The 24,687-nt window shown below is 33.1% G+C and overlaps 2 protein-coding genes across 2 annotated transcripts; both read left to right on the forward strand.

Annotated features, from left to right (window-relative positions):
* Positions 1 to 375: 375 nt before the first annotated feature.
* LOC149776389 (uncharacterized) lies at positions 376 to 3,407 on the forward strand. Its single transcript, XM_089942361.1, has 3 exons — positions 376 to 505; positions 1,940 to 2,099; positions 3,275 to 3,407. The coding sequence occupies exons 1-3, from the start codon at positions 427 to 429 to the stop codon at positions 3,330 to 3,332; spliced, it is 297 nt and encodes a 98-aa protein (XP_089798487.1). The 5' UTR covers positions 376 to 426; the 3' UTR covers positions 3,333 to 3,407.
* Positions 3,408 to 17,829: 14,422 nt separating this feature from the next.
* Positions 17,830 to 20,861, forward strand: LOC149776390 (uncharacterized). Its single transcript, XM_089942362.1, has 3 exons — positions 17,830 to 17,959; positions 19,394 to 19,553; positions 20,729 to 20,861. Exons 1-3 carry the CDS (start codon positions 17,881 to 17,883, stop codon positions 20,784 to 20,786), a joined length of 297 nt encoding a protein of 98 aa, XP_089798488.1. The 5' UTR covers positions 17,830 to 17,880; the 3' UTR covers positions 20,787 to 20,861.
* Positions 20,862 to 24,687: the final 3,826 nt, after the last annotated feature.

The raw sequence follows: 24,687 nt of genomic DNA on the forward strand, positions 1-24,687 counted from the left end.
ATGCACTTTGTCCCCAATGGGTCAGCAAAAGGCAGCCCATTAATGTGATGCAGTCGTTAAACAATTATCAAATTCATGTTATCTGCTTCGTCTGCTTCATAGTTGAATTTGTGGAGAAATGGTAATGTACTTAATCAATTTGAGCTAGTCAGATCGTATGTAGATGTTTACATTATAACGAGCATGTTACTAACTTCTTCGGACTTTGAGAATCACACATTTTATTTAGATATTTCTTTACCATTGTAACAAATGTTTACCTAACATTTGGGATTTCACTTTTCTGGAACAGCAAATTGCTTTATTTATGACCATAATTGTACACCACTGTACAAAATAACTGTGTTAGTTCAAGCGATACCTGTATAGATACAAAAACTATTTGTTGTGTTTTTTTTCAGAACTGAAATCCTTTCAGCAGCAAACATGAAGATTGCCTTCCTTCTCCTTGTCTGTACCTATGCTGTTTTCAGCGCACCGGAAAAGAGAGTATTTTTAGATTCGCGTAAGTGACGTCGTTCAGAACTTTAGAAAAATGAACTTTTTAATATCTTTCTTATGAATACTAAAACGTTCATCACAGGAATATTCGTAAGACAGAGATAGAAAAATTTAATTTAAAAATACATACGGAAAAGGTTATCTCATAACATTAGAGTTTGTGTTCGTACCGTCAAGTTTCATACCTGTAATACGACAGAGTACATCATATTACTTAATACACATGACGGTGACTCGGAATTATAAAAAATGTTTATCAGACAAAAAAATAATTTAAAAAACATTAAATTACAGAAACGTTCATTGCAAACAATGGTTTTCTTTAATTTTTAAATCCATCATGTAGATAACCATTACAATGGTGCTATATTCTATTCTCAGGAGAACCTTCCATTTGTCTCTTCCTGCTTTAAATACCTCTATGTACAATGATAACCTAATTATAGACCTGAGTTGTAAGTAAGAAAGAAAGCCTTTAACTACTCAGTCGCCCAGTTATCTGCTAGGTTAGATGCGAGTCTTTTAATAGCGATTCAAAGGGACAGAGGAAAGCCAATAAGTTAGTTAGCCTAAAGGTATCCATTTATGAGAACAGTATACAACAGAGTCATCGTATATTCATATGCTTCTTGTATATTTTGTTTATTTTGTCAGTCAGAGATAAACGGTTGATAAAACGGTTTGCATATTTAAATAATTCCAATACATTTTTATGGAACCACATAAAAGAAAATGTATTAATATTTGATATATGACTTCACGTTTACACCAAATAGGTGATTCCGTTTACTAATACGTGTGGTCGAAACGTGAGAAACTGTACAATATCGATGGAGGATACTGATGTAAGATTCTTTTATGCAAAGATATTTCACCAAATAAGATCAATTTAAACAGCGCAAGACATTGGTAACTTGTTATTTTATACGTAGCACGCTCAAATACATAAATAGCGCACATGTGAAATAATTGTCGTGATGCATTTGCAAACAATTGTTAGAAAACAGAGCTGAATTTAAATGACATTGAAGAAAACATTAGACTTGGTCTTCCCAAAGCAACATAAATATTCATACAAAGACCAAAACAAAGGCTTCTTGTCTATATTGTACAACTGTCATTCATAATACCTAATAGACTGAGTTGAATTTTGTTTGGTGCTAGAGGATCAAACATAGTTCATGACGTATTAAGAGTAAGCAGGGCAGTGAACAGGATTTGTGGGCGCTAGGAAACATTCTGCAGTAGGCCTATGTGAATTACAAAATGGCACGGCGGTGGGCACCCTGAACGTTGTCGGCCCCCGGAATTTAGTCTTAACTAATCTATATTGTCCTCGACCCTGAGAGTAAGCTATCTATATTTTAGGATCCTAAAAATCAAACTAAAACGTTTTGCGTAAGTTGTCCAGAAAAAATAATTTTTTTGTATTATACAGTTCATGGCTTTGACCTCACTCACCTGAAACAGCTCGTGCAGACTCTTCTCAATACTTTGGGGACTGACGCCACCGAGCAGCTCTGCGAGACTGAATGCCACACTCTTCTGACGGATCCAGCACATCTTCTGCATTACAGCTGTGGGCTTGTTTGTCATGCGTGAGTCCATAGTTACATCTATATTAACTTTTATTGTCGGAAATCCTTGTACTGACCTCCGATTTGACACCTCTTTTTGGGCTTCTGTTTTAACGGCAAAGATTTCATAGCTTCAGACGCGATTCATGCATTAATATCGAGTCCATATGCTGCTGAGAAACTTTGTATCATTATCTATGTAATTACATCTGGCTCCACCTCTCATACAGGTAGCAATATGTGACTACATTCTTATTATGGACCAGCATAAGGTCTGCTCGAAGCATGCATTTATGACACCGAATCTGCTTTAGAAAGGGATGACATCGAATTAATTTTTCCATGAAAGGTCACATTTTCAGGTTGATGTCGTTAGTAAATACCATTAGCATGGTGTCTTATGCTTTTTCTAATTATGCCATGTGGTCTTTATAAAGTCAACGTCATTATATTTCGTAACTAAACGTCTATATTCCAAAATGTCTTTCAAGATAAATACCCAATCACGTATAATGTATGTTGATACTGTCTAACGTTACAACTCATGTCGACATCTTATTTCTCTAATAATGAGCCTGAAATACTGCATCCACGTCATCGAAATGCTTCTGTATAAATAAATGTTTTTCATTTGGATACGCACTGCACGAGTCGTTAATTTTAGTTTCAAAACTTTATTTACAAAAAAGACACTTTGATCTTTTGTAAACGAATCTCCACAAATGAAATCAACGATTGTCTACATTACTGTAAATATAGAAATAGACATGCATATAAATGTGAACAAAAAGGAATATGTTAATGGGGGTGTAGATTATTCCTCTATAAATATCAAACATGATTTTATCCCAGTTAGGAACAAAACACTAATGAGGTTTGGTGTGTTTTTTATATTGGGACCTAATGGGGAGGGGGAATTTTGTACGTATCAAATGCTTGCTCATTCCTTATACATTTAGCCAAACAGTTTTAATACAAATCGAAACACATTGAGAGTGATAAAAGCTAAACTGAATACACTGAAGAATATCCAAGCCCAGACGTTATTTATAACACTGGAATAGTTACCCCTGTGTAAGATACTAAACTACAGATGAAAGATTTGTTTTGAAAATTTATGAATAAATGTATTTGTAATAAAAAATTGAACTTCTCATATTACATCTTACATCTTCATCTTGCGTCACTAATTTCAGATTCCAGTCCTTAGTCCACAGATTCAACCTTGTGCCACAGACAGGCACCGTTGGGTAAAATGTTGACACTGTATTGACGCTTGTAGATACTTATATGTGTACCGAAGTAAATAAAAATCATCAGGAATCGTAATCTGTTTTATTCGTTTTTTAAAAATAAATCTATACAGGATCTGAATGATAATGCCTTCATCACATCTCTAAATACCATTGCTTACTCCTATGCTAGTAGCATGTGATGTTTCCCCCGTTCTGATTATCCTTTAGAGAAAATCATCAATGCATTTAATAAATGTGCAAACAAATTCATAGCCTCTTCATAAAGATGCACAAAATGCAAACTGCCACACTGCAGACGTCATACTGATATGACTGAAAACTTGTTGAAGCTAAGTTAAAAGTCGAAATCACACACATACACACATCGTCAACTGAAATATTGTCTTTCTCTACCGCCTACTCTAACTAAAACGACTCCATGACTGCAGTTTCTATATTATATCCGACCCATATGACACCGACCTTGCAAATAATTTTCGATTTTATCGGAAGTGAAAGCAACGAGCAGCTCTGTGGGAAGAAAAAAAAACGCCACGATCAAAATATATTATTGTATACTCACGTATAATCGGACCAGCTCGGCCAATTATCTGCACAACCACTGATTGCTTATCTGCAAGTCGTTTTGAATCAAGCGGTTACAATTGTACAATTAGATTTAATACTATTTACCATGTGTTTCATAACCACATTGTTAATAATTTTTTACTAGTCGCATTTGTGTTTATTCAAATGCGGTTTATCTAAAAATATAAATCCTCTTTGCTCTGCTGAATATGTTTTATTCAATAGTGTAACCATATACTACTACTAGAGATTATGTTCACTGTATTAAATATTTCTTTCTTTCAGGAAAACGCCTTAATTATGGTGATGTTAATCCGAATAATTGATGGTGACTGTAAAATTGGAAACAATCGTTTAGCAATTTAAACAATCCTCACAAGCACACAATAAAGAAAGAACGATCAAAATATATTATTGTATACTCACGTATAATCAAATATACTTTTAACGACCAACGTTCCCTTGATACACATAAACTATGATGTCCTAAAAAGTATCTTGTGAAGAGAAAAAAAACAGAAAATTAGTGTTGTTTGAATTATTAATTTGTAAGTTGTTACATCAAAGAGTTCCCTTAATCGCGTTTCGTCATCTTATTTATCATATACTGATTAGTAGTACATTCCCGGTTTAGCTTTCGATACACGTGTTTAATCGATATATGCGTTTCACACACCCAAATTCACCTCCCAAGCTTCTCTTCTTTGACTTCCATGAGAATATATTTTAGACACAGTGAATCAAACTTCAAAAACTCGTTTTGAATCTCATTCATGCTAAATCTATACATATTTAGAGAGTGTAAAAAGGGGGTATGTTACCGTATCACTACGTCATATCAACATCATTTCGTCCGTAGTGTACAACAAAACACTTTCGCAGATTTGTGCATATACACTGTATTTTGTCTTCCTGTGAACACCAAACTAAATGTACCTATATATCATATACACTCATATATTTGTACATGTTTAGTATACGCAGGTATCTGTCATTATAAACTTAATGTTTCAAAGTAAAATGTAATTCCTAAATTTTTCCTTCTTTATTCTATACTACACAAAATAGATAGGAATGATCCATTTAATCCCTAATCCCTAATATTTCACTAAATTTCAGATTATAATATGTGGTACAACATTTCCACATTATACCTAGTCCGCAAAGCTGTTTATGAAGTATTAAATGTTTCCAGTTCGATGCGCAAAATAAAATGAACGACATGTAATAAATTAATATCTACTATCATTTTAGTTTTCTGTTTTCTTCCATAAGCGCAGAATACCCTATTCCTATTTCTTCTACGTTTTGAGAGCGCTCCTAGACATCATCAATCGAATATTTTGTATATATCAAGATATTCAAGACTAATGACACATCAGGACATTCAAGACTATTGAAATTCCTTTAGAACATATTATAATTTTGTACTTGTGATAGAACATTCGTGATTTATTGAAATGTAATTAAATTGGTGTAAGTGTCTTTTAAAACGTCTCTTTACGTTTTGAATTTTACTTTTTGCATTCACTTCTTCTTCGGTAGATATTTTCTGACATAGTCGTAACAGTATATATATATATATATATATATATATATATATATATATATATATATATATATATATATATATACACATACTTGGGACCTAAAGTTACGTGAACACGCGATCAACATGTACACTTTGGATGTTTCAAATTATTTGGACAACACCATTTCAAACTACAAATATCAGTACCACTTCATGTCATTATAATTACAGGCAATCCATGTGTCAAAGATACAAATTAAATCAAATTATTCTTGAAAGGTCATTATAATCCAAAAGGAAGGATAATAAAAAAGGATTCTTAACTACATGCTTTAGCCATTGGTCCTGAACCTTACATCTATTAAAGACTTAAAAGATAAAAATAAGATAATACAATTTTCATTTTGCTACCAGACAGACAATTTAAAAATATAAAGCCTATTTCAACAAGATGCTTACATTGATACAGATATGGTAAGCCATAAACAGACTACAGGCAAACAGCTATATCCCCTTCCATCAGGGTATTATTCAGGTTTATATTTTCATGACGAAACTTCCAATTTGTAAGATTTTATAACGAATTTAAATGTAACAAAATTATATGGACTGATAAATACTGGAGAGAATGCAAAAGAAGCGTGAAGTTTAAAGAAAAAGAAACAAAACAGATACTTCGATCAAAAGTGGTACAGGGGTCATTTCTTGGATACGCTGTTTTCCGAGTTCCCATTCTCTCAGATGAATTTGTTTCCGGTTGATCATTACTTTGCTGGTGGTATAAAAAGTTCAAGAACTTTACACCATCATCTGGTTTATTACCTCATTCCAGTCTCGGAGTTTTACAGTTAACTGCATTCTCCAAGATGGAAGGGACGTAAAAGATAAGGAGATAATCAAGAAGAATTTAAACAAAGACGAAGATGTGAAAATTGAGAAATGACATAGGTGAAAATCTAGTAAATCTGATCAGGAATGTTTTTTCTTAATTTGTTTTATAATATGAATGACTGCTGATTACAGCTGAAATAATTTTGCACGAGAAGACCAGTGGAGAAAGAGATAGCTTGATCTGAAGTATGATTAAGTGAGGAATACTGGATCCCTTATGTTGTACTATCATAGGTATGGATAATCTAAATTACTATACTCTTAATTTCATTTAAATGAAGTCCTTGTGGAAACAAGAACCTATCGTATACATCATCTTACTTGAAAAAAATAAGTATCTTGAGGTAATAGATAAACCAGCAGAAAACTGAGGTCCCCGCCGCTAAATGTGTGCTTTATAGTCAGCTATGACCATCCCTTCTCGACAGGCTTTTGCAACTTGGTATCATTGTCATCATGTAATACTGTGGAAAAGGTTTTCATTCAGGTCAAGTTCTTTTTTCTCATTCTCTCTCTCTCTCTCTCTCTCTCTCTCTCTCTCTCTCTCTCTCTCTCTCTCCACAGATTTCCAAGTATTTGTTTTCTCATGGTAGAGAGAACAAGCGAGACATAAGAGTGGGAAACAGAACAGGGAATGCAGAATGATTTGCGATGACATTCTATCGCATATCATTATTGTGTATAATGTAAATTCAACAGAGAATACGAATAAATTCTTCTTGCTTTTTCTTAAATAATATCCGATAACTTGAAACTATTCACTTGTTTTGGGAGTATAGAAGCGACAGTCTACTATTGAAACTATAATTATTTGCGTATTCAAAAGCTAGAGGCCAATCTTAATCTTTACATCAATACTTCAAATGCAATTATTTTTTTAAAATCTCTCTTCTCTCTCTATCTCTCACATATATATTAAAAGTAACATGGCATTTAAAGTGTTGGTATTAAGCAATTTGATATAGCAGTACTATTGGTATATCAAATTGTGATCCGCCCATGGCGCAATAATACGAATATATAAACATTCTTTCAACTGCAGGCCTAAAGATAAATTTCTGCTCATTCATTAATCATAAATGACATGAAAATAACGATGAAAAGTTTAATATTTCCCGTTTTCTAAATGAAATTAAAGTGGTACACAATTTCATCGGAATGGTTTCTTTTTTTCCATTTCCCTCTCCCCTCTCGTCGATAAAGGAAAAAATAAGCAAAAATATGGAGTGAGAGAGTAAAACATATTGCGCTGGACGAAAACATTAAAACTGAACTTGTAGCAAGTAACCTACAGTAATCTGGTTCGTCGTAATGGTACATTTAAGCTTTCCTTGTGATTTATCTACAGTGTTCATAAGATCAATGATTCATAGTTGCAATAGCCAGTCGACACTTGGCCTATATATTAAATTTGTCACATACGAGGCACACATACTGTAGCGTATTTAATGCTTTGTTGTTGTTTCATAAACCTATTATAATGTTCTAAAATCGATTATTAATTATTAAATATACAAGTATCCGAATGGTTGCCCCGCTCCCCACCTCTCTCTCTCTCTCTCTCTCTCTCTCTCTCTCTCTGGATGAGCGTAACTAGATACGGGCGAAAAAGTATCCGAATGGTTGCCCCGCTCCCCACCTCTCTCTCTCTCTCTCTCTCTCTCTGTCTCTCTGGATGAGCGTAACTAGATACGGGCGAAAATCTATGAAAATACGAGCGTTAGGGATTTTCGCTTGTGTCATACAACGATGTCTCTGGACCTACAAATAATGGTAAAGTTTAGTCAAACCGTTCAGGAGGGAGAGAGAGAGAAAGAGAGAGAGATATGACTTTTCTAAGCATTAGGCTCTATCCTCGTGTTTCATTATTTTGCAGTCTTTATAAAGTCAAGTCATTATATTTCGTAACTAAACGTCCATATTCCAAAATGTATTTCAAGATAAATACAAAATCAAGGACGATGGATCTCGATACTGTTTAACTTTACAACTAATGTCGACATCTTATTTCTCTTTTAATCAATGATCCTGAAATACTGCATCGACGTCATGAAAACGCTTCTGCATCAAACAATATTTTTTGTTTGGATACGCGCTGCATAATTCCATGTTTTTTATTTTCAAAATGTATTCACAAAAAGGAAACTTGGATCTTTTATAGATTAATCACCACAAATGATCTCAAAGTGATATATAGATCTGCATGAGCAAATAATTGTAAGATATGCTGCAAATACGACTATAAAACGTTTCTTTGTTAAGACGTATCATGGTTCAGGACACACGGTACTAATGATATGGAAAAATGGGAAATGGGTGAACATAAAATAGAGTATATATGGGTTAGGCTGACCAGAATTGGTTAATAATGTAAGTTATGGTGTAGGAAAAAGAATCTTTTGAGAGCTTTATAGATTAATATCCACAAAAGAACTCAAAGATAGTGTAGTGATATATATATATATATATATATATATATATATATATATATATATATATATATATATATATATATATATATATGAAGGAGCAAAACTATTGTCAGATATGCAGCAAATAGGACTATCAGAACTTTAATTTGTTAAGAAGGATCATGGTTCAAATGCGTTACCTGTTCGTAACGGAACAAGTCTTTGCATTACTGTAAATATAGAAATAGATATACGTGTAAATTCTGCCTCATGCGGACGAAAAGAAAGATTTTAATTCTATACGTTTAAAGTTTGTCCGGATAGGGTGTATATTATTCAAGTGTTCTGTCAAACATCTGTGTGCCCCAATTCGGATCAAACCCCTGACGAAGGTTTGTTTTGTTTTTGTGGAGATTACGGGGGGAGGGGGCATTTATGCGTACCAAATTTTATTCATTCCACATAGATGTAGCCAAACAGTTTTGATACAAACTAAAGCACATCGGGATTTAAAAAAGTTCAATATGGTACACTGAATAATATCCAGGCACGGACGTCATTTATAACATTGAAATGGTTGCGCCTGTGTAACATAAGGACATATGAATACTTGATCCGTATCGATTAAATAGGAAAACACTGATCTGTATTAAAAAGTCGACATTTCAACACTCATATTGCATCCTACACCCTCATCTTGTGTCATTTCAGATTCCAAACCTTAGTCAACACGTTCCACATTGTACTTGAGACCAGCTCTGTTGTTTAAAAAGGTGACACTAAATTGACACCAGTCACCACTTAAATGTGTACCAAAGGAAATTAATCTGATAGGAAATTGTAAAATATATCTATACCGGAAAGACCGACACATGGCGTCATTACATCTCCGAAGACCAGGGTTTACTCCTGTGCTAGTTGTATATGATGTTTTCCCTTTCTGCATCTTCCTTAGTTACAATCTTCAATGCATATCAGAAATGTGCGAAATTCTCAAAACTTCTTTCTTGGTTTGTAAATTTTATCAAATTGCGCGATTCAGCAGTAAATTCAGAGCTGACTCAACAGCACTCGTTAACCGCTGGCATTACTAAGATATTTGCGTGACTTAGTTTATATGAGAAATTCCAGATGTAAGCCCTGTTTAAAATAGAAACTTTTTCTGGATCTGAACATGATTTTACCATATATTTTATAATTGAAGATGAACGTAACACTTTCTATATTAATGGTATACATTCATTACAATAGTGAAATGCATCAAGTTTAGAAGTTAGTAGAATTGATATACAAATTATAACCATATGAATTTAATCGGTTTGCTGAAATACTAATGTTGAATAAGTCATAATCTTTGTACAAATGTAAAGAATTACGGAAGTCAAATGACTACACTTACTGCGTTGTATGATCAATCTGCCATTTCATCATCACCATATCACAAATTAATAAATATAAATTGTGCGCCAATTAAATTCTTATTCCTTTACGGATTTTTGAAGGTCTGATTTTTATGCCAAACATTTACTATCAAATAAAAAATATTTAGTAACAATCTATTTTAAGAACATAATATCATTTGGACATTACTAGAAAATAAAAATCAAAATGATACGGACTATGCGTACGTTCCATTACTACCCGTCAAATATTCCAGCCATTCTTAGTGTTATGCCATCAGCAGACGCTTGTCACAGTTAATCTTTTTTCAAGCTGTCCTCATTTGCAAACACTTTATTTGCCTGTTACCATTTCAATGCAAATAAACCAAAATGATGTGTGGTAGGCTTCTGTATTCTATACTAATCAAAACAGATACGAGTGATGCATATATTCTCTAATATTTCACTAGTTCTAGATTCCAGTATGTGGTACAACATTTCCAACGTACACCTCAGGCTACAACTAGATGCACACTAAAATAATAAACGTTTGCAGTACTATGAGCAAAATAATATTAATTATATGTATTAAACTAAGATTTGTTATTTGGGTTTATTTTCTTCTATTTTTGCAACACTCCATAAACGCAGAATATACATTTTGTTTTTTCTTCTACGTTTTGAGAGCACCACTATTTGAGTGCAGCACCATTCATTTTATTTCAGGGTAAAACAGTACAAATCCTAAATATTCGTGAAAAATGTATATAAAGTTCTTGATGCAAATAAAGTATTTAATAGGTCATACATTTATATTTACGGTGTCTACCGTCAGGGTAGATAGTGGGTCTTGTCGGTGAGATTAATATATCAAAACAAACGCCTTTTTAATATAGCAACTAATATTTAAAGCTGTGTTTGAAAAGCAGAATAAGCGTAATAAACAACTGAAGTGAATTAATTGTTTAAACATTTTACAATTAGAATTACGTTTCCCACTTTTTAAAATAGAACTTGGACACTTTCCAAACATATAATAATCAACGTCTACGTGTGATTTTCACAACTTGTTTCAATATATAATTGTAGATTTATAGGCTGAATTAATATAGGTTATAAAACGGCATACATTAACATTGAGTGATGCTGTCATCATTGTATGTAGCAAACAAGATGTTAAACAAAATTTGAGTTCAAGGCCAAACTTTGTTTTTCGTTAGTGGAATATTCCATGGAAATTATTAGTTTTCAAGAAATGCAACATTATATATGCATGCATTTACTCTCTAATCCACAGATGTATGCATACATGGCCACGATAACAACATCTCATGGTTTGTTTTTTCGGACAAGTAAATAGATAAAGATAATTAATACATGCGTGGTGTCTTAATTGTTGCTTGCGACCAATAGTTTCAAACTAATATGACTGTTATCGATTTGCAATTTTTGATAAACAGTGAGTCCAGCATGTCAGTTGATACATACCTTAACTCGATATATACGTACTGAATATCTTCCTAAACTGTTAAAAATAAGGAACTGAAACTGTATGGTATTCCTGTAAGTGGTATATAAGTTTCATCGAGCCCGTGCTGGCGGGTGTAAAGGAATGGAAGTAGTTTTCCATTAAATATAAATTTCTTCACATTCGTACATTGTATGTTTGTTTATAAGAATTGGCATATAACATACCTTGTCTGGGTATGGTGAGCATTGTATTGCATGGCTGTGATTTATGTTTTACAATTATCATATATAAGTAGTTTGATATACTGCCATTTCAGGTTGTGCTCTCATCTTATGCAAGAAAGCAAAGAGATGTCTCTATAAATGATATGTATGCATGCCATGTGCAAGACTAAACATCTAGGTATCATTCCGTACACGGCAAAACATATAGTTTCCAATTTGTTAATTCAACAGTTACTTATATCCAAGCATACAATCATAAGAGTAGACAACCAGATGAACACGTGTGTACATCAGGATTTCATATCAAACATCACAGTTCGTATACAAAACGTGCAATATATAGTTAAAATATTTAAACATTAACTTGACCAGCAATAAAGTATGTTTGGCTGTGCTTTATTTGAGTATTTTTAAATAATCGATGCAATTCCTGTCATGAAATGAACTCATTTCAATTTCTGTTATAATATTTTTAATCTAAAGTTATGCGAACACCCAATCAACTTGTACACTTTGAATGTTTCAAATTATTTTGACAAAACCGTGTCAAATCTAAGAGTTTGTTTTACGTTGTGAAGGTACAACTATGCTCTGATGTTTAAATTGGAGATAAGAAATTATATCCACTTCATGTCATATCAGGTACTCATAGGCAATGCATGTGACACATGTACATCTACTTCAAGATGTGTTAGATGTTCAACCTGCACTGGTGACGCTTGTACTAACCTTTGTCAAACTTCAATTTACGTATTGCACGACGGTCGGAAAAATTGGATAAATTTAGATGCGACTGATAATAAAGACTTGTGCAACATTTTGGACAATGTATTTGCAGGTGTCGCAAATAAAATCAAAGTATTCTTAAAAAGCCAGCATGATCCCCTATGGAGGGATATAAGTAATATTAAAACATGATATAGCTTTTGGTCTCGAAGCTAACATTGATTAAAGACATAAAAGATAGTAACATTTTCATTTCGATCGGTAATTTCAAAAATATAAAGCCTATTTCAACCAGGTGCTGCAATTGATCCAGGGAAGTTAACATACACTATACAGATAAGAAGCTATGATCCCTTCCATCAGGGTATGTTGGTGGTTCTTTTTATGACAAACCTTCCAGCTAATAAGATTTTATATTGAACTGTAAAGGAAGCACACCGGGATAGTTAAATACTGCCCAGAAGGCAGAAGTAGTGTGAAAAAAGAAACGAAACACATACATGCATTAAAAATGTTACAGATGTCATTTCTTGTATATTGTGGCTTCAAAGATCCCATTGTCTCATGGATATGCTAGTTTACCAATGATCATTAATTTGCGGAAGGTATAAAAACTTCACATCATAATTTGGTTTGTGATATCCAATTAGATATCTCCAAGATCGGGGACCAAAATGGGAGATAATTAAGAAGCATCTCAACAAAGATGAGTGTGGGAAATTAAAAAAAAAAATAAGGTGAACCTCTTGTCAATCCGGTCAAGATACTGTCACGTTCATGTTTTTTCTCTCAATATTATTTTGTGGGCTTTGTTAAATAAAAAGAGGAATGAATTAATTACTACTGGCAAATATTCCTGCAGTAAAAGAAAGACAGTAACTTGAAAAAACGTGCATTGTATGAATTAATGTATGAGGTGCATACTATATATCTGGACCATCAATACACAAGGCAAAATCAGTCACATAGGTTTGGCACCTGATAAATTAGTTTCTCTCTCTCTCTGTCTCTGTCTTTCTCTCTCTCCCTTTGGTCGGTTAGACTTAACATTTACCATCATTCTTCATAGTTCCAGAGGCTTTGGTGTATTATACAAGGGAAAATTCTCTACTCTTGTCTTTCATGGAATTTCGCCATTATGTTGATACGATGGTCAACACGGGAGGGGGGGGGCTATGAATATTTGCATGTTTAATTAATAATAATAATCAATTTTTAGAACATTATAATAGGTTTAAGAAACAACATCAACAACAACAAAGCCTGAAACATATTACATATGTGTGCCCCGTAAACAATACTGTGTCGACCGGCTATTGCAGCTTTGTATCATTGATTATATAAACACTTTAGAGAGGTTATAAGGTAAGTGTAAAAATACCGTTGTCGAAAATGATATTGTAGATTACTTTATACAATTGCAATTTCAAGTTTTTTTATCCAGCTCAAGTTTGTTTTACCTCTAACTCCAGATTTATGCATATTATGTCCCTTGTGTATGAGAGGGAAGGGGAAACGGAAAAAGAAAGGATTGCGATTAAATTGTGTACCATGTTAAATCCATTTAGAAAACGGAGATTATTATTACCTTTTATCGTTATTTTCATATACCACTAATGATTAATGAGTGGAACTTCATCATTATTCGTTAGGAACAGACCCAACAACACATAGTCCCCAGCAAATTTATGTATGAGTATAATTGCACCATGGGCGGATCACAATTTGATATACAAATATTATTGGTATAACAAATTCCTTTATACCAATACTTTAAAAGCCGTAAGTAACAGTTTGTATTATCCACAAGATATGTATAGTATTTACTTCCCTCTGGATATTAAGCTTAATATCATTTCGACAAAATGATTCTATAGAGAGACTAATGTACTATTCCCACCTTTTTATTGTCATTCCATAGTGAGATTAGTAAACATTTTTCGCTTTTTGTATGCATATTTCCATCGAACCTGCTTCTTGTGCAAAAATGCATCAGAACTACAAATATTGCGATTCAGAATCATTGCAAACCCCTAGAAATGTATTATTATATCAAATTATAAGCGGTCTGTATGCATCAGGTAAACTTTGTAAATAGGATACATAGTGCCTGCAATAATAATTCGATTGTTCCACTTCTAAACAGATGGCTGCTCACTCGAGTACATACAGCTCTGTCATAGTGATTATCCTACAGCGGAACAATCGCATACAGTGGCGGAAAATTGCAGCAAATACTAAAATGTAAGCTGTAAAAATGAAAACTCTAATTATATTGATTGCTTAATTAAATCATCTTGAGGCTTCTAGTTTGAATTTGTAACTATCTGTAGAAGAATTGGGCTTTTATCGTTTCCGACATAATTGTCATTTTGCTTGCCTCATTTATTGTACATATTTGAATGTTTTCGAACAAGTCTGTATTATGTCTAAACCGATAACTTAATTGTAAATTGTATCAATTAGGACATTCAGACATATCTAAAAAGTCCCACTTTAATCTTTCTTCATATCATGGAAGCTTTATATGACAGATGATACTACTAGGCATTTACTTTCATTAAGTGGGTTGATTTACAAAGGAAAATGTTATAAAAAAAACACAAAAGAAGAGAAAGAAAAATGAATTTTGCATGAGGGCTTAGTGAACATAATAATATTCCATCAACGGTAAGAACGTGCATAATCCGGGGTATTTAAATGCTGTTCAAATCAGACAAATGAAATGATATTTGTTCAACGGAACATAAACGCGTCAAGATTGCTGTGAGTAAATATGTGACAATCACTTATTTATGTATTGTCTCCGTTTTATACAGATACAAATGATAAAAAGCGAGTGGATACAATGTATGGGAAGATAAAGCTAATCATTGCTAATATGGATCTCAATCTAATAATTTGACATAAATCTAATAGTTTATTTACTTTTATGTCATTGCCTTAATGTCTCATTTAATAAATAAAATATTTTTAAAACTGTGAAATAGTTGAAAAATATCAGTCAGATATGTCGTTAACTTGACATAATTCTTTTTAATTTTCATAATTTGTGAAGTGAGTATGGGTATGTGTGCTTGAGAGAGAGAGAGAGAGAGATCACCCTCTATTTAATGAAATAAATCTATATCACGCCACACTATATACAAACTAATTTTATGACATTTGTCGAGCATACCAATATGGAGGGGGTGTTCTAGCTCGAACGAATAATTGTTTTTCAGATTTTGATCTTACAATGCAAATAATTGAACCAACAGTGAAGTTAAAACCGAACTGAAATTCTATTTTCTGTATTGCAATCAATATAAAAAAAAGTTCCGATGGTCGTATCTGACACAAAAAAATTGCATAAAATGTCATATTTACCTTCTCGTGTATAACGGGAAAATTTGCTAGGTTGCCTTGCTATGACAGCACGAGGACCTTTAAGTACATTCATGCATTTTAAGGAAATACAAATCGGTATATATAGTGAAGTGATTGAATAACCATTTAGCTATAGATATAACTAAAGAAGTTTGGCTTAGATATTTCCTTGGAAGTAAGTTAAATTATGTTTATTCATCAACTTCTACCTCGACAATATATCTTTCTCTGTCAGACACACACAGACACACAGACACACACACACACACACACATATATATATATATATATATATATATATATATATATATATATATATATATATATATATATATATATATATATATATATATATATATATATATATATATATATATATACACCTTATCTCCCTTACTCAGAGATAACACCTATATTTCATTTAATATCACCAATAGGTCAAGGTATGATTTACCCGATGTTTTTGGGGTCTTTGTATTTTTATTGTTGTGGTTGTCATCTTCATCGCCGTCCTTTGTCATTATCTTGTAGGTGTAAAATTTTAGTTCCTCGATTATCTACCTCCTATACAAATGAGCAGAGTACGCAAAGGTTTTGTTCTCAGACGCACGGAATGTTTCTACAGATCCCTTCTGAAACACGAAATCCCATAAGATTTCACTATTTAGTTATTCTCCCAGAAATCCCAGTTTTCTTTCGCGAGTTCATTTTATGTATCTAAGCGTTATTGTGATGATATCTATTGGGCAAAGACTTAAAATGAAGCTAGTTCTTCGATTTTGTTTATATGAGAAATTCCAGATGTGTGCGCAGTTTAGGGAAAAAAAATAGTCGAATTGCGTCAGAGATTTGCATCGTATATATCCATATAAGACTAACTGAAGACTTTTAATTTCCATTATTGATATAGATTCCATGAAATTTAAATATTCTGGTCAGGTTGTGAAACAAATAATTTATTTAAATTACACTTATATTGTTTCAATGAAGTAACTTAAAAAGAAAACGTGCAAAGACTTACTGAACAACAGCAAAATCCTGCAAGTCTTTGCCCAAGTAACCTTATCCAAGACTGAATTGATATGCGAAAATATATATTCTTATCACCGTTATTTTCTTACGTTTAACTGATATATAAGCAAGGACAAATTTGCAGTTGTTAGACACAATAAAAAGGTATCAGAATCTCGAGTTTTCGTTTTTCTTTGCAACATGAAGCGTTGTTGATTTAAAGCTATGTAGGTGCTTCAAAGATACAATAATGCGTCCGAATAGCTTTCATAATGAATCATAAGTCAAAAATGATAACCCTAAGTGACATGTCGTGACGAATTCTCATTCCAGGAGTATAAAATCCTATCTCTACGTCTACACGCTTGCATTTCCTCCAGAACTTGGTAAGTTATTTATTGCTCGTTTATCCCAATAATGTTAATTACCCAAGCGGGGTAAGTCGGAGATTTGATCGCAGGACGTTAACGCAGGGTATCGCAGGTCTGAATCTTGCCCAGATCATCCTGGGTTGGCTATTGTGGTGCATCTTACTGAATGCACTTTGTCCCCAATGGGTCAGCAAAAGGCAGCCCATTAATGTGATGCAGTCGTTAAACAATTATCAAATTCATGTTATCTGCTTCGTCTGCTTCATAGTTGAATTTGTGGAGAAATGGTAATGTACTTAATCAATTTGAGCTAGTCAGATCGTATGTAGATGTTTACATTATAACGAGCATGTTACTAACTTCTTCGGACTTTGAGAATCACACATTTTATTTAGATATTTCTTTACCATTGTAACAAATGTTTACCTAACATTTGGGATTTCACTTTTCTGGAACAGCAAATTGCTTTATTTATGACCATAATTGTACACCACTGTACAAAATAACTGTGTTAGTTCAAGCGATACCTGTATAGATACAAAAACTATTTGTTGTGTTTTTTTTCAGAACTGAAATCCTTTCAGCAGCAAACATGAAGATTGCCTTCCTTCTCCTTGTCTGTACCTATGCTGTTTTCAGCGCACCGGAAAAGAGAGTATTTTTAGATTCGCGTAAGTGACGTCGTTCAGAACTTTAGAAAAATGAACTTTTTAATATCTTTCTTATGAATACTAAAACGTTCATCACAGGAATATTCGTAAGACAGAGATAGAAAAATTTAATTTAAAAATACATACGGAAAAGGTTATCTCATAACATTAGAGTTTGTGTTCGTACCGTCAAGTTTCATACCTGTAATACGACAGAGTACATCATATTACTTAATACACATGACGGTGACTCGGAATTATAAAAAATGTTTATCAGACAAAAAAATAATTTAAAAAACATTAAATTACAGAAACGTTCATTGCAAACAATGGTTTTCTTTAATTTTTAAATCCATCATGTAGATAACCATTACAATGGTGCTATATTCTATTCTCAGGAGAACCTTCCATTTGTCTCTTCCTGCTTTAAATACCTCTATGTACAATGATAACCTAATTATAGACCTGAGTTGTAAGTAAGAAAGAAAGCCTTTAACTACTCAGTCGCCCAGTTATCTGCTAGGTTAGATGCGAGTCTTTTAATAGCGATTCAAAGGGACAGAGGAAAGCCAATAAGTTAGTTAGCCTAAAGGTATCCATTTATGAGAACAGTATACAACAGAGTCATCGTATATTCATATGCTTCTTGTATATTTTGTTTATTTTGTCAGTCAGAGATAAACGGTTGATAAAACGGTTTGCATATTTAAATAATTCCAATACATTTTTATGGAACCACATAAAAGAAAATGTATTAATATTTGATATATGACTTCACGTTTACACCAAATAGGTGATTCCGTTTACTAATACGTGTGGTCGAAACGTGAGAAACTGTACAATATCGATGGAGGATACTGATGTAAGATTCTTTTATGCAAAGATATTTCACCAAATAAGATCAATTTAAACAGCGCAAGACATTGGTAACTTGTTATTTTATACGTAGCACGCTCAAATACATAAATAGCGCACATGTGAAATAATTGTCGTGATGCATTTGCAAACAATTGTTAGAAAACAGAGCTGAATTTAAATGACATTGAAGAAAACATTAGACTTGGTCTTCCCAAAGCAACATAAATATTCATACAAAGACCAAAACAAAGGCTTCTTGTCTATATTGTACAACTGTCATTCATAATACCTAATAGACTGAGTTGAATTTTGTTTGGTGCTAGAGGATCAAACATAGTTCATGACGTATTAAGAGTAAGCAGGGCAGTGAACAGGATTTGTGGGCGCTAGGAAACATTCTGCAGTAGGCCTATGTGAATTACAAATTGGCACGGCGGTGGGCACCCTGAACGTTGTCGGCCCCCGGAATTTAGTCTTAACTAATCTATATTGTCCTCGACCCTGAGAGTAAGCTATCTATATTTTAGGATCCTAAAAATCAAACTAAAACGTTTTGCGTAAGTTGTCCAGAAAAAATAATTTTTTTGTATTATACAGTTCATGGCTTTGACCTCACTCACCTGAAACAGCTCGTGCAGACTCTTCTCAATACTTTGGGGACTGACGCCACCGAGCAGCTCTGCGAGACTGAATGCCACACTCTTCTGACGGATCCAGCACATCTTCTGCATTACAGCTGTGGGCTTGTTTGTCATGCGTGAGTCCATAGTTACATCTATATTAACTTTTATTGTCGGAAATCCTTGTACTGACCTCCGATTTGACACCTCTTTTTGGGCTTCTGTTTTAACGGCAAAGATTTCATAGCTTCAGACGCGATTCATGCATTAATATCGAGTCCATATGCTGCTGAGAAACTTTGTATCATTATCTATGTAATTACATCTGGCTCCACCTCTCATACAGGTAGCAATATGTGACTACATTCTTATTATGGACCAGCATAAGGTCTGCTCGAAGCATGCATTTATGACACCGAATCTGCTTTAGAAAGGGATGACATCGAATTAATTTTTCCATGAAAGGTCACATTTTCAGGTTGATGTCGTTAGTAAATACCATTAGCATGGTGTCTTATGCTTTTTCTAATTATGCCATGTGGTCTTTATAAAGTCAACGTCATTATATTTCGTAACTAAACGTCTATATTCCAAAATGTCTTTCAAGATAAATACCCAATCACGTATAATGTATGTTGATACTGTCTAACGTTACAACTCATGTCGACATCTTATTTCTCTAATAATGAGCCTGAAATACTGCATCCACGTCATCGAAATGCTTCTGTATAAATAAATGTTTTTCATTTGGATACGCACTGCACGAGTCGTTAATTTTAGTTTCAAAACTTTATTTACAAAAAAGACACTTTGATCTTTTGTAAACGAATCTCCACAAATGAAATCAACGATTGTCTACATTACTGTAAATATAGAAATAGACATGCATATAAATGTGAACAAAAAGGAATATGTTAATGGGGGTGTAGATTATTCCTCTATAAATATCAAACATGATTTTATCCCAGTTAGGAACAAAACACTAATGAGGTTTGGTGTGTTTTTTATATTGGGACCTAATGGGGAGGGGGAATTTTGTACGTATCAAATGCTTGCTCATTCCTTATACATTTAGCCAAACAGTTTTAATACAAATCGAAACACATTGAGAGTGATAAAAGCTAAACTGAATACACTGAAGAATATCCAAGCCCAGACGTTATTTATAACACTGGAATAGTTACCCCTGTGTAAGATACTAAACTACAGATGAAAGATTTGTTTTGAAAATTTATGAATAAATGTATTTGTAATAAAAAATTGAACTTCTCATATTACATCTTACATCTTCATCTTGCGTCACTAATTTCAGATTCCAGTCCTTAGTCCACAGATTCAACCTTGTGCCACAGACAGGCACCGTTGGGTAAAATGTTGACACTGTATTGACGCTTGTAGATACTTATATGTGTACCGAAGTAAATAAAAATCATCAGGAATCGTAATCTGTTTTATTCGTTTTTTAAAAATAAATCTATACAGGATCTGAATGATAATGCCTTCATCACATCTCTAAATACCATTGCTTACTCCTATGCTAGTAGCATGTGATGTTTCCCCCGTTCTGATTATCCTTTAGAGAAAATCATCAATGCATTTAATAAATGTGCAAACAAATTCATAGCCTCTTCATAAAGATGCACAAAATGCAAACTGCCACACTGCAGACGTCATACTGATATGACTGAAAACTTGTTGAAGCTAAGTTAAAAGTCGAAATCACACACATACACACATCGTCAACTGAAATATTGTCTTTCTCTACCGCCTACTCTAACTAAAACGACTCCATGACTGCAGTTTCTATATTATATCCGACCCATATGACACCGACCTTGCAAATAATTTTCGATTTTATCGGAAGTGAAAGCAACGAGCAGCTCTGTGGGAAGAAAAAAAAACGCCACGATCAAAATATATTATTGTATACTCACGTATAATCCGACCAGCTCGGCCAATTATCTGCACAACCAATGATTGCTTATCTGCAAGTCGTTTTGAATCAAGCGGTTACAATTGTACAATTAGATTTAATACTATTTACCATGTGTTTCATAACCACATTGTTAATAAGTTTTTACTAGTCGCATTTGTGTTTATTCAAATGCGGTTTATCTAAAAATATAAATCCTCTTTGCTCTGCTGAATATATTTTATTCAATAGTGTAACCATATACTTCTACTAGAGATTACGTTCACTGTATTAAATATTTCTTTCTTTCAGGAAAACGCCTTAATTATGGTGATGTTAATCCGAATAATTGATGGTGACTGTAAAATTGGAAACAATCGTTTAGCAATTTAAACAATCCTCACAAGCACACAATAAAGAAAGAACGATCAAAATATATTATTGTATACTCACGTATAATCAAATATACTTTTAACGACCAACGTTCCCTTGATACACATAAACTATGATGTCCTAAAAAGTATCTTGTGAAGAGAAAAAAAACAGAAAATTAGTGTTGTTTGAATTATTAATTTGTAAGTTGTTACATCAAAGAGTTCCCTTAATCGCGTTTCGTCATCTTATTTATCATATACTGATTAGTAGTACATTCCCGGTTTAGCTTTCGATACACGTGTTTAATCGATATATGCGTTTCACACACCCAAATTCACCTCCCAAGCTTCTCTTCTTTGACTTCCATGAGAATATATTTTAGACACAGTGAATCAAACTTCAAAAACTCGTTTTGAATCTCATTCATGCTAAATATATACATATTTAGAGAGTGTAAAAAGGGGGTATGTTACCGAATCACTACGTCATATCAACATCAAAACACTTTCGCAGATTTGTGCATATACATTGTATTTTGTCTTCCTGTGAACACCAAACTAAATGTACCTAAATATCATATACACTCATATATTTGTACATGTTTAGCATACGCAGGTATCTGTCATTATAAACTTAATGTTTCAAAGTAAAATGTAATTCCTAAATTTTTCCTTCTTTATTCTATACTACACAAAATAGATAGGAGTGATCCATTTAATCCCTAATCCCTAATATTTCACTAAATTTCAGATTATAATATGTGGTACAACATTTCCACATTATACCTAGTCCGCAAAGCTGTTTATGAAGTATTAAATGTTTCCAGTTCGATGCGCAAAATAAAATGAACGACATGTAATAAATTAATATCTACTATCATTTTAGTTTTCTGTTTTCTTCCATAAGCGCAGAATACCCTATTCCTATTTCTTCTACGTTTTGAGAGCGCTCCTAGATATCATCAATCGAATATTTTGTATATCTCAAGATATTCAAGACTAATGACACATCAGGACATTCAAGACTATTGAAATTCCTTTAGAACATATTATAATTTTGTACTTGTGATAGAACATTCGTGATTTATTGAAATGTAATTAAATTGGTGTAAGTGTCTTTTAAAACTTCTCTTTACGTTTTGAATTTTACTTTTTGCATTCACTTCTTTTTCGGTAGATATTTTCTGACATAGTCGTAACAGTATATATATATATATATATATATATATATATATATATATATATATATATATATATATATATACTTGGGAAGTAAAGTTACGTGAACACGCGATCAACATGTACACTTTGGATGTTTCAAATTATTTGGACAACACCATTTCAAACTGTAACAGTTTGCATTACGTCATGAATCAAGTACAAATATCAGTACCACTTCATGTCATTATAATTACAGGCAATCCATGTGTCAAAGATAAAAATTAAATCAAATTATTCTTGAAAGGTCATTATAATCTAAAAGGAAGGATAATAAAAAAGGATTCTTAACTACATGCTTTAGCCATTGGTCCTGAACCTTACATCTATTAAAGACTTAAAAGATAAAAATAAGATAATACAATTTTCATTTTGCTACCAGACAGACAATTTAAAAATATAAAGCCTATTTCAACAAGATGCTTACATTGATACAGATATGGTAAGCCATAAACAGCCTACAGGCAAACAGCTATATCCCCTTCCATCAGGGTATTATTCAGGTTTATATTTTCATGACCAAACTTCCAATTTGTAAGATTTTATAACGAATTTAAATGTAACAAAATTATATGGACCGATAAATACTGGAGAGAATGCAAAAGAAGCGTGAAGTTTAAAGAAAAAGAAACAAAACAGATACTTCGATCAAAAGTGGTACAGGTGTCATTTCTTGGATACGCTGTTTTCCGAGTTCCCATTCTCTCAGATGAATTTGTTTCCGGTTGATCATTACTTTGCTGGTGGTATAAAAAGTTCAAGAACTTTACACCATCATCTGGTTTATTACCTCATTCCAGTCTCGGAGTTTTACAGTTAACTGCATTCTCCAAGATGGAAGGGACGTAAAAGATAAGGAGATAATCAAGAAGAATTTAAACAAAGACGAAGAGGTGAAAATTGAGAAATGACATAGGTGAAAATCTAGTAAATCTGATCAGGAATGTTTTTTCTTAATTTGTTTTATAATACGAAAGACTGCTGATTACAGCTGAAATAATTTTGCACGAGAAGACCAGTGGAGAAAGAGATAGCTTGATCTGAAGTATGATTAAGTGAGGAATACTGAATCCCTTATGTTGTACTATCATAGGTATGGATAATCTAAATTACTATACTCTTAATTTCATTTAAATGAAGTCCTTGTGGAAACAAGAACCTATCGTATACATCATCTTACTTGAAAAAAATAAGTATCTTGAGGTAATAGATAAACCAGCAGAAAACTGAGGTCCCCGCCGCTAAATGTGTGCTTTATAGTCAGCTATGACCATCCCTTCTCGACAGGCTTTTGCAACTTGGTATCATTGTCATCATGTAATACTGTGGAAAAGGTTTTCATTCAGGTCAAGTTCTTTTTTTTCTCATTCTCTCTCTCTCTCTCTCTCTCTCTCTCTCTCTCCACAGATTTCCAAGTATTTGTTTTCTCATGGTAGAGAGAACAAGCGAGACATAAGGGTGGGAAACAGAACAGGGAATGCAGAATGATTTACGATGACATTCTATCGCATATCATTATTGTGCATAATGTAAATTCAACAGAGAATACGAATACCTTCTTCTTGCTTTTTCTTAAATAATATCCGATAACTTGAAACTATTCACTTGTTTTGGGAGTATAGAAGCGACAGTCTACTATTGAAACTATAATTATTTGCGTATTCATAAGCTAGAGGCCAATCTTAATCTTTACATCAATACTTCAAATGCAATTATTTTTTAAAATCTCTCTTCTCTCTCTATCTCTCACATATATATTAAAAGTAA

Source organism: Sinohyriopsis cumingii, chromosome 18 (genome assembly GCF_028554795.1).
Source record: "Sinohyriopsis cumingii isolate HCF-2022 chromosome 18, ASM2855479v2, whole genome shotgun sequence".
NCBI lineage: Eukaryota > Metazoa > Mollusca > Bivalvia > Unionida > Unionidae > Sinohyriopsis > Sinohyriopsis cumingii.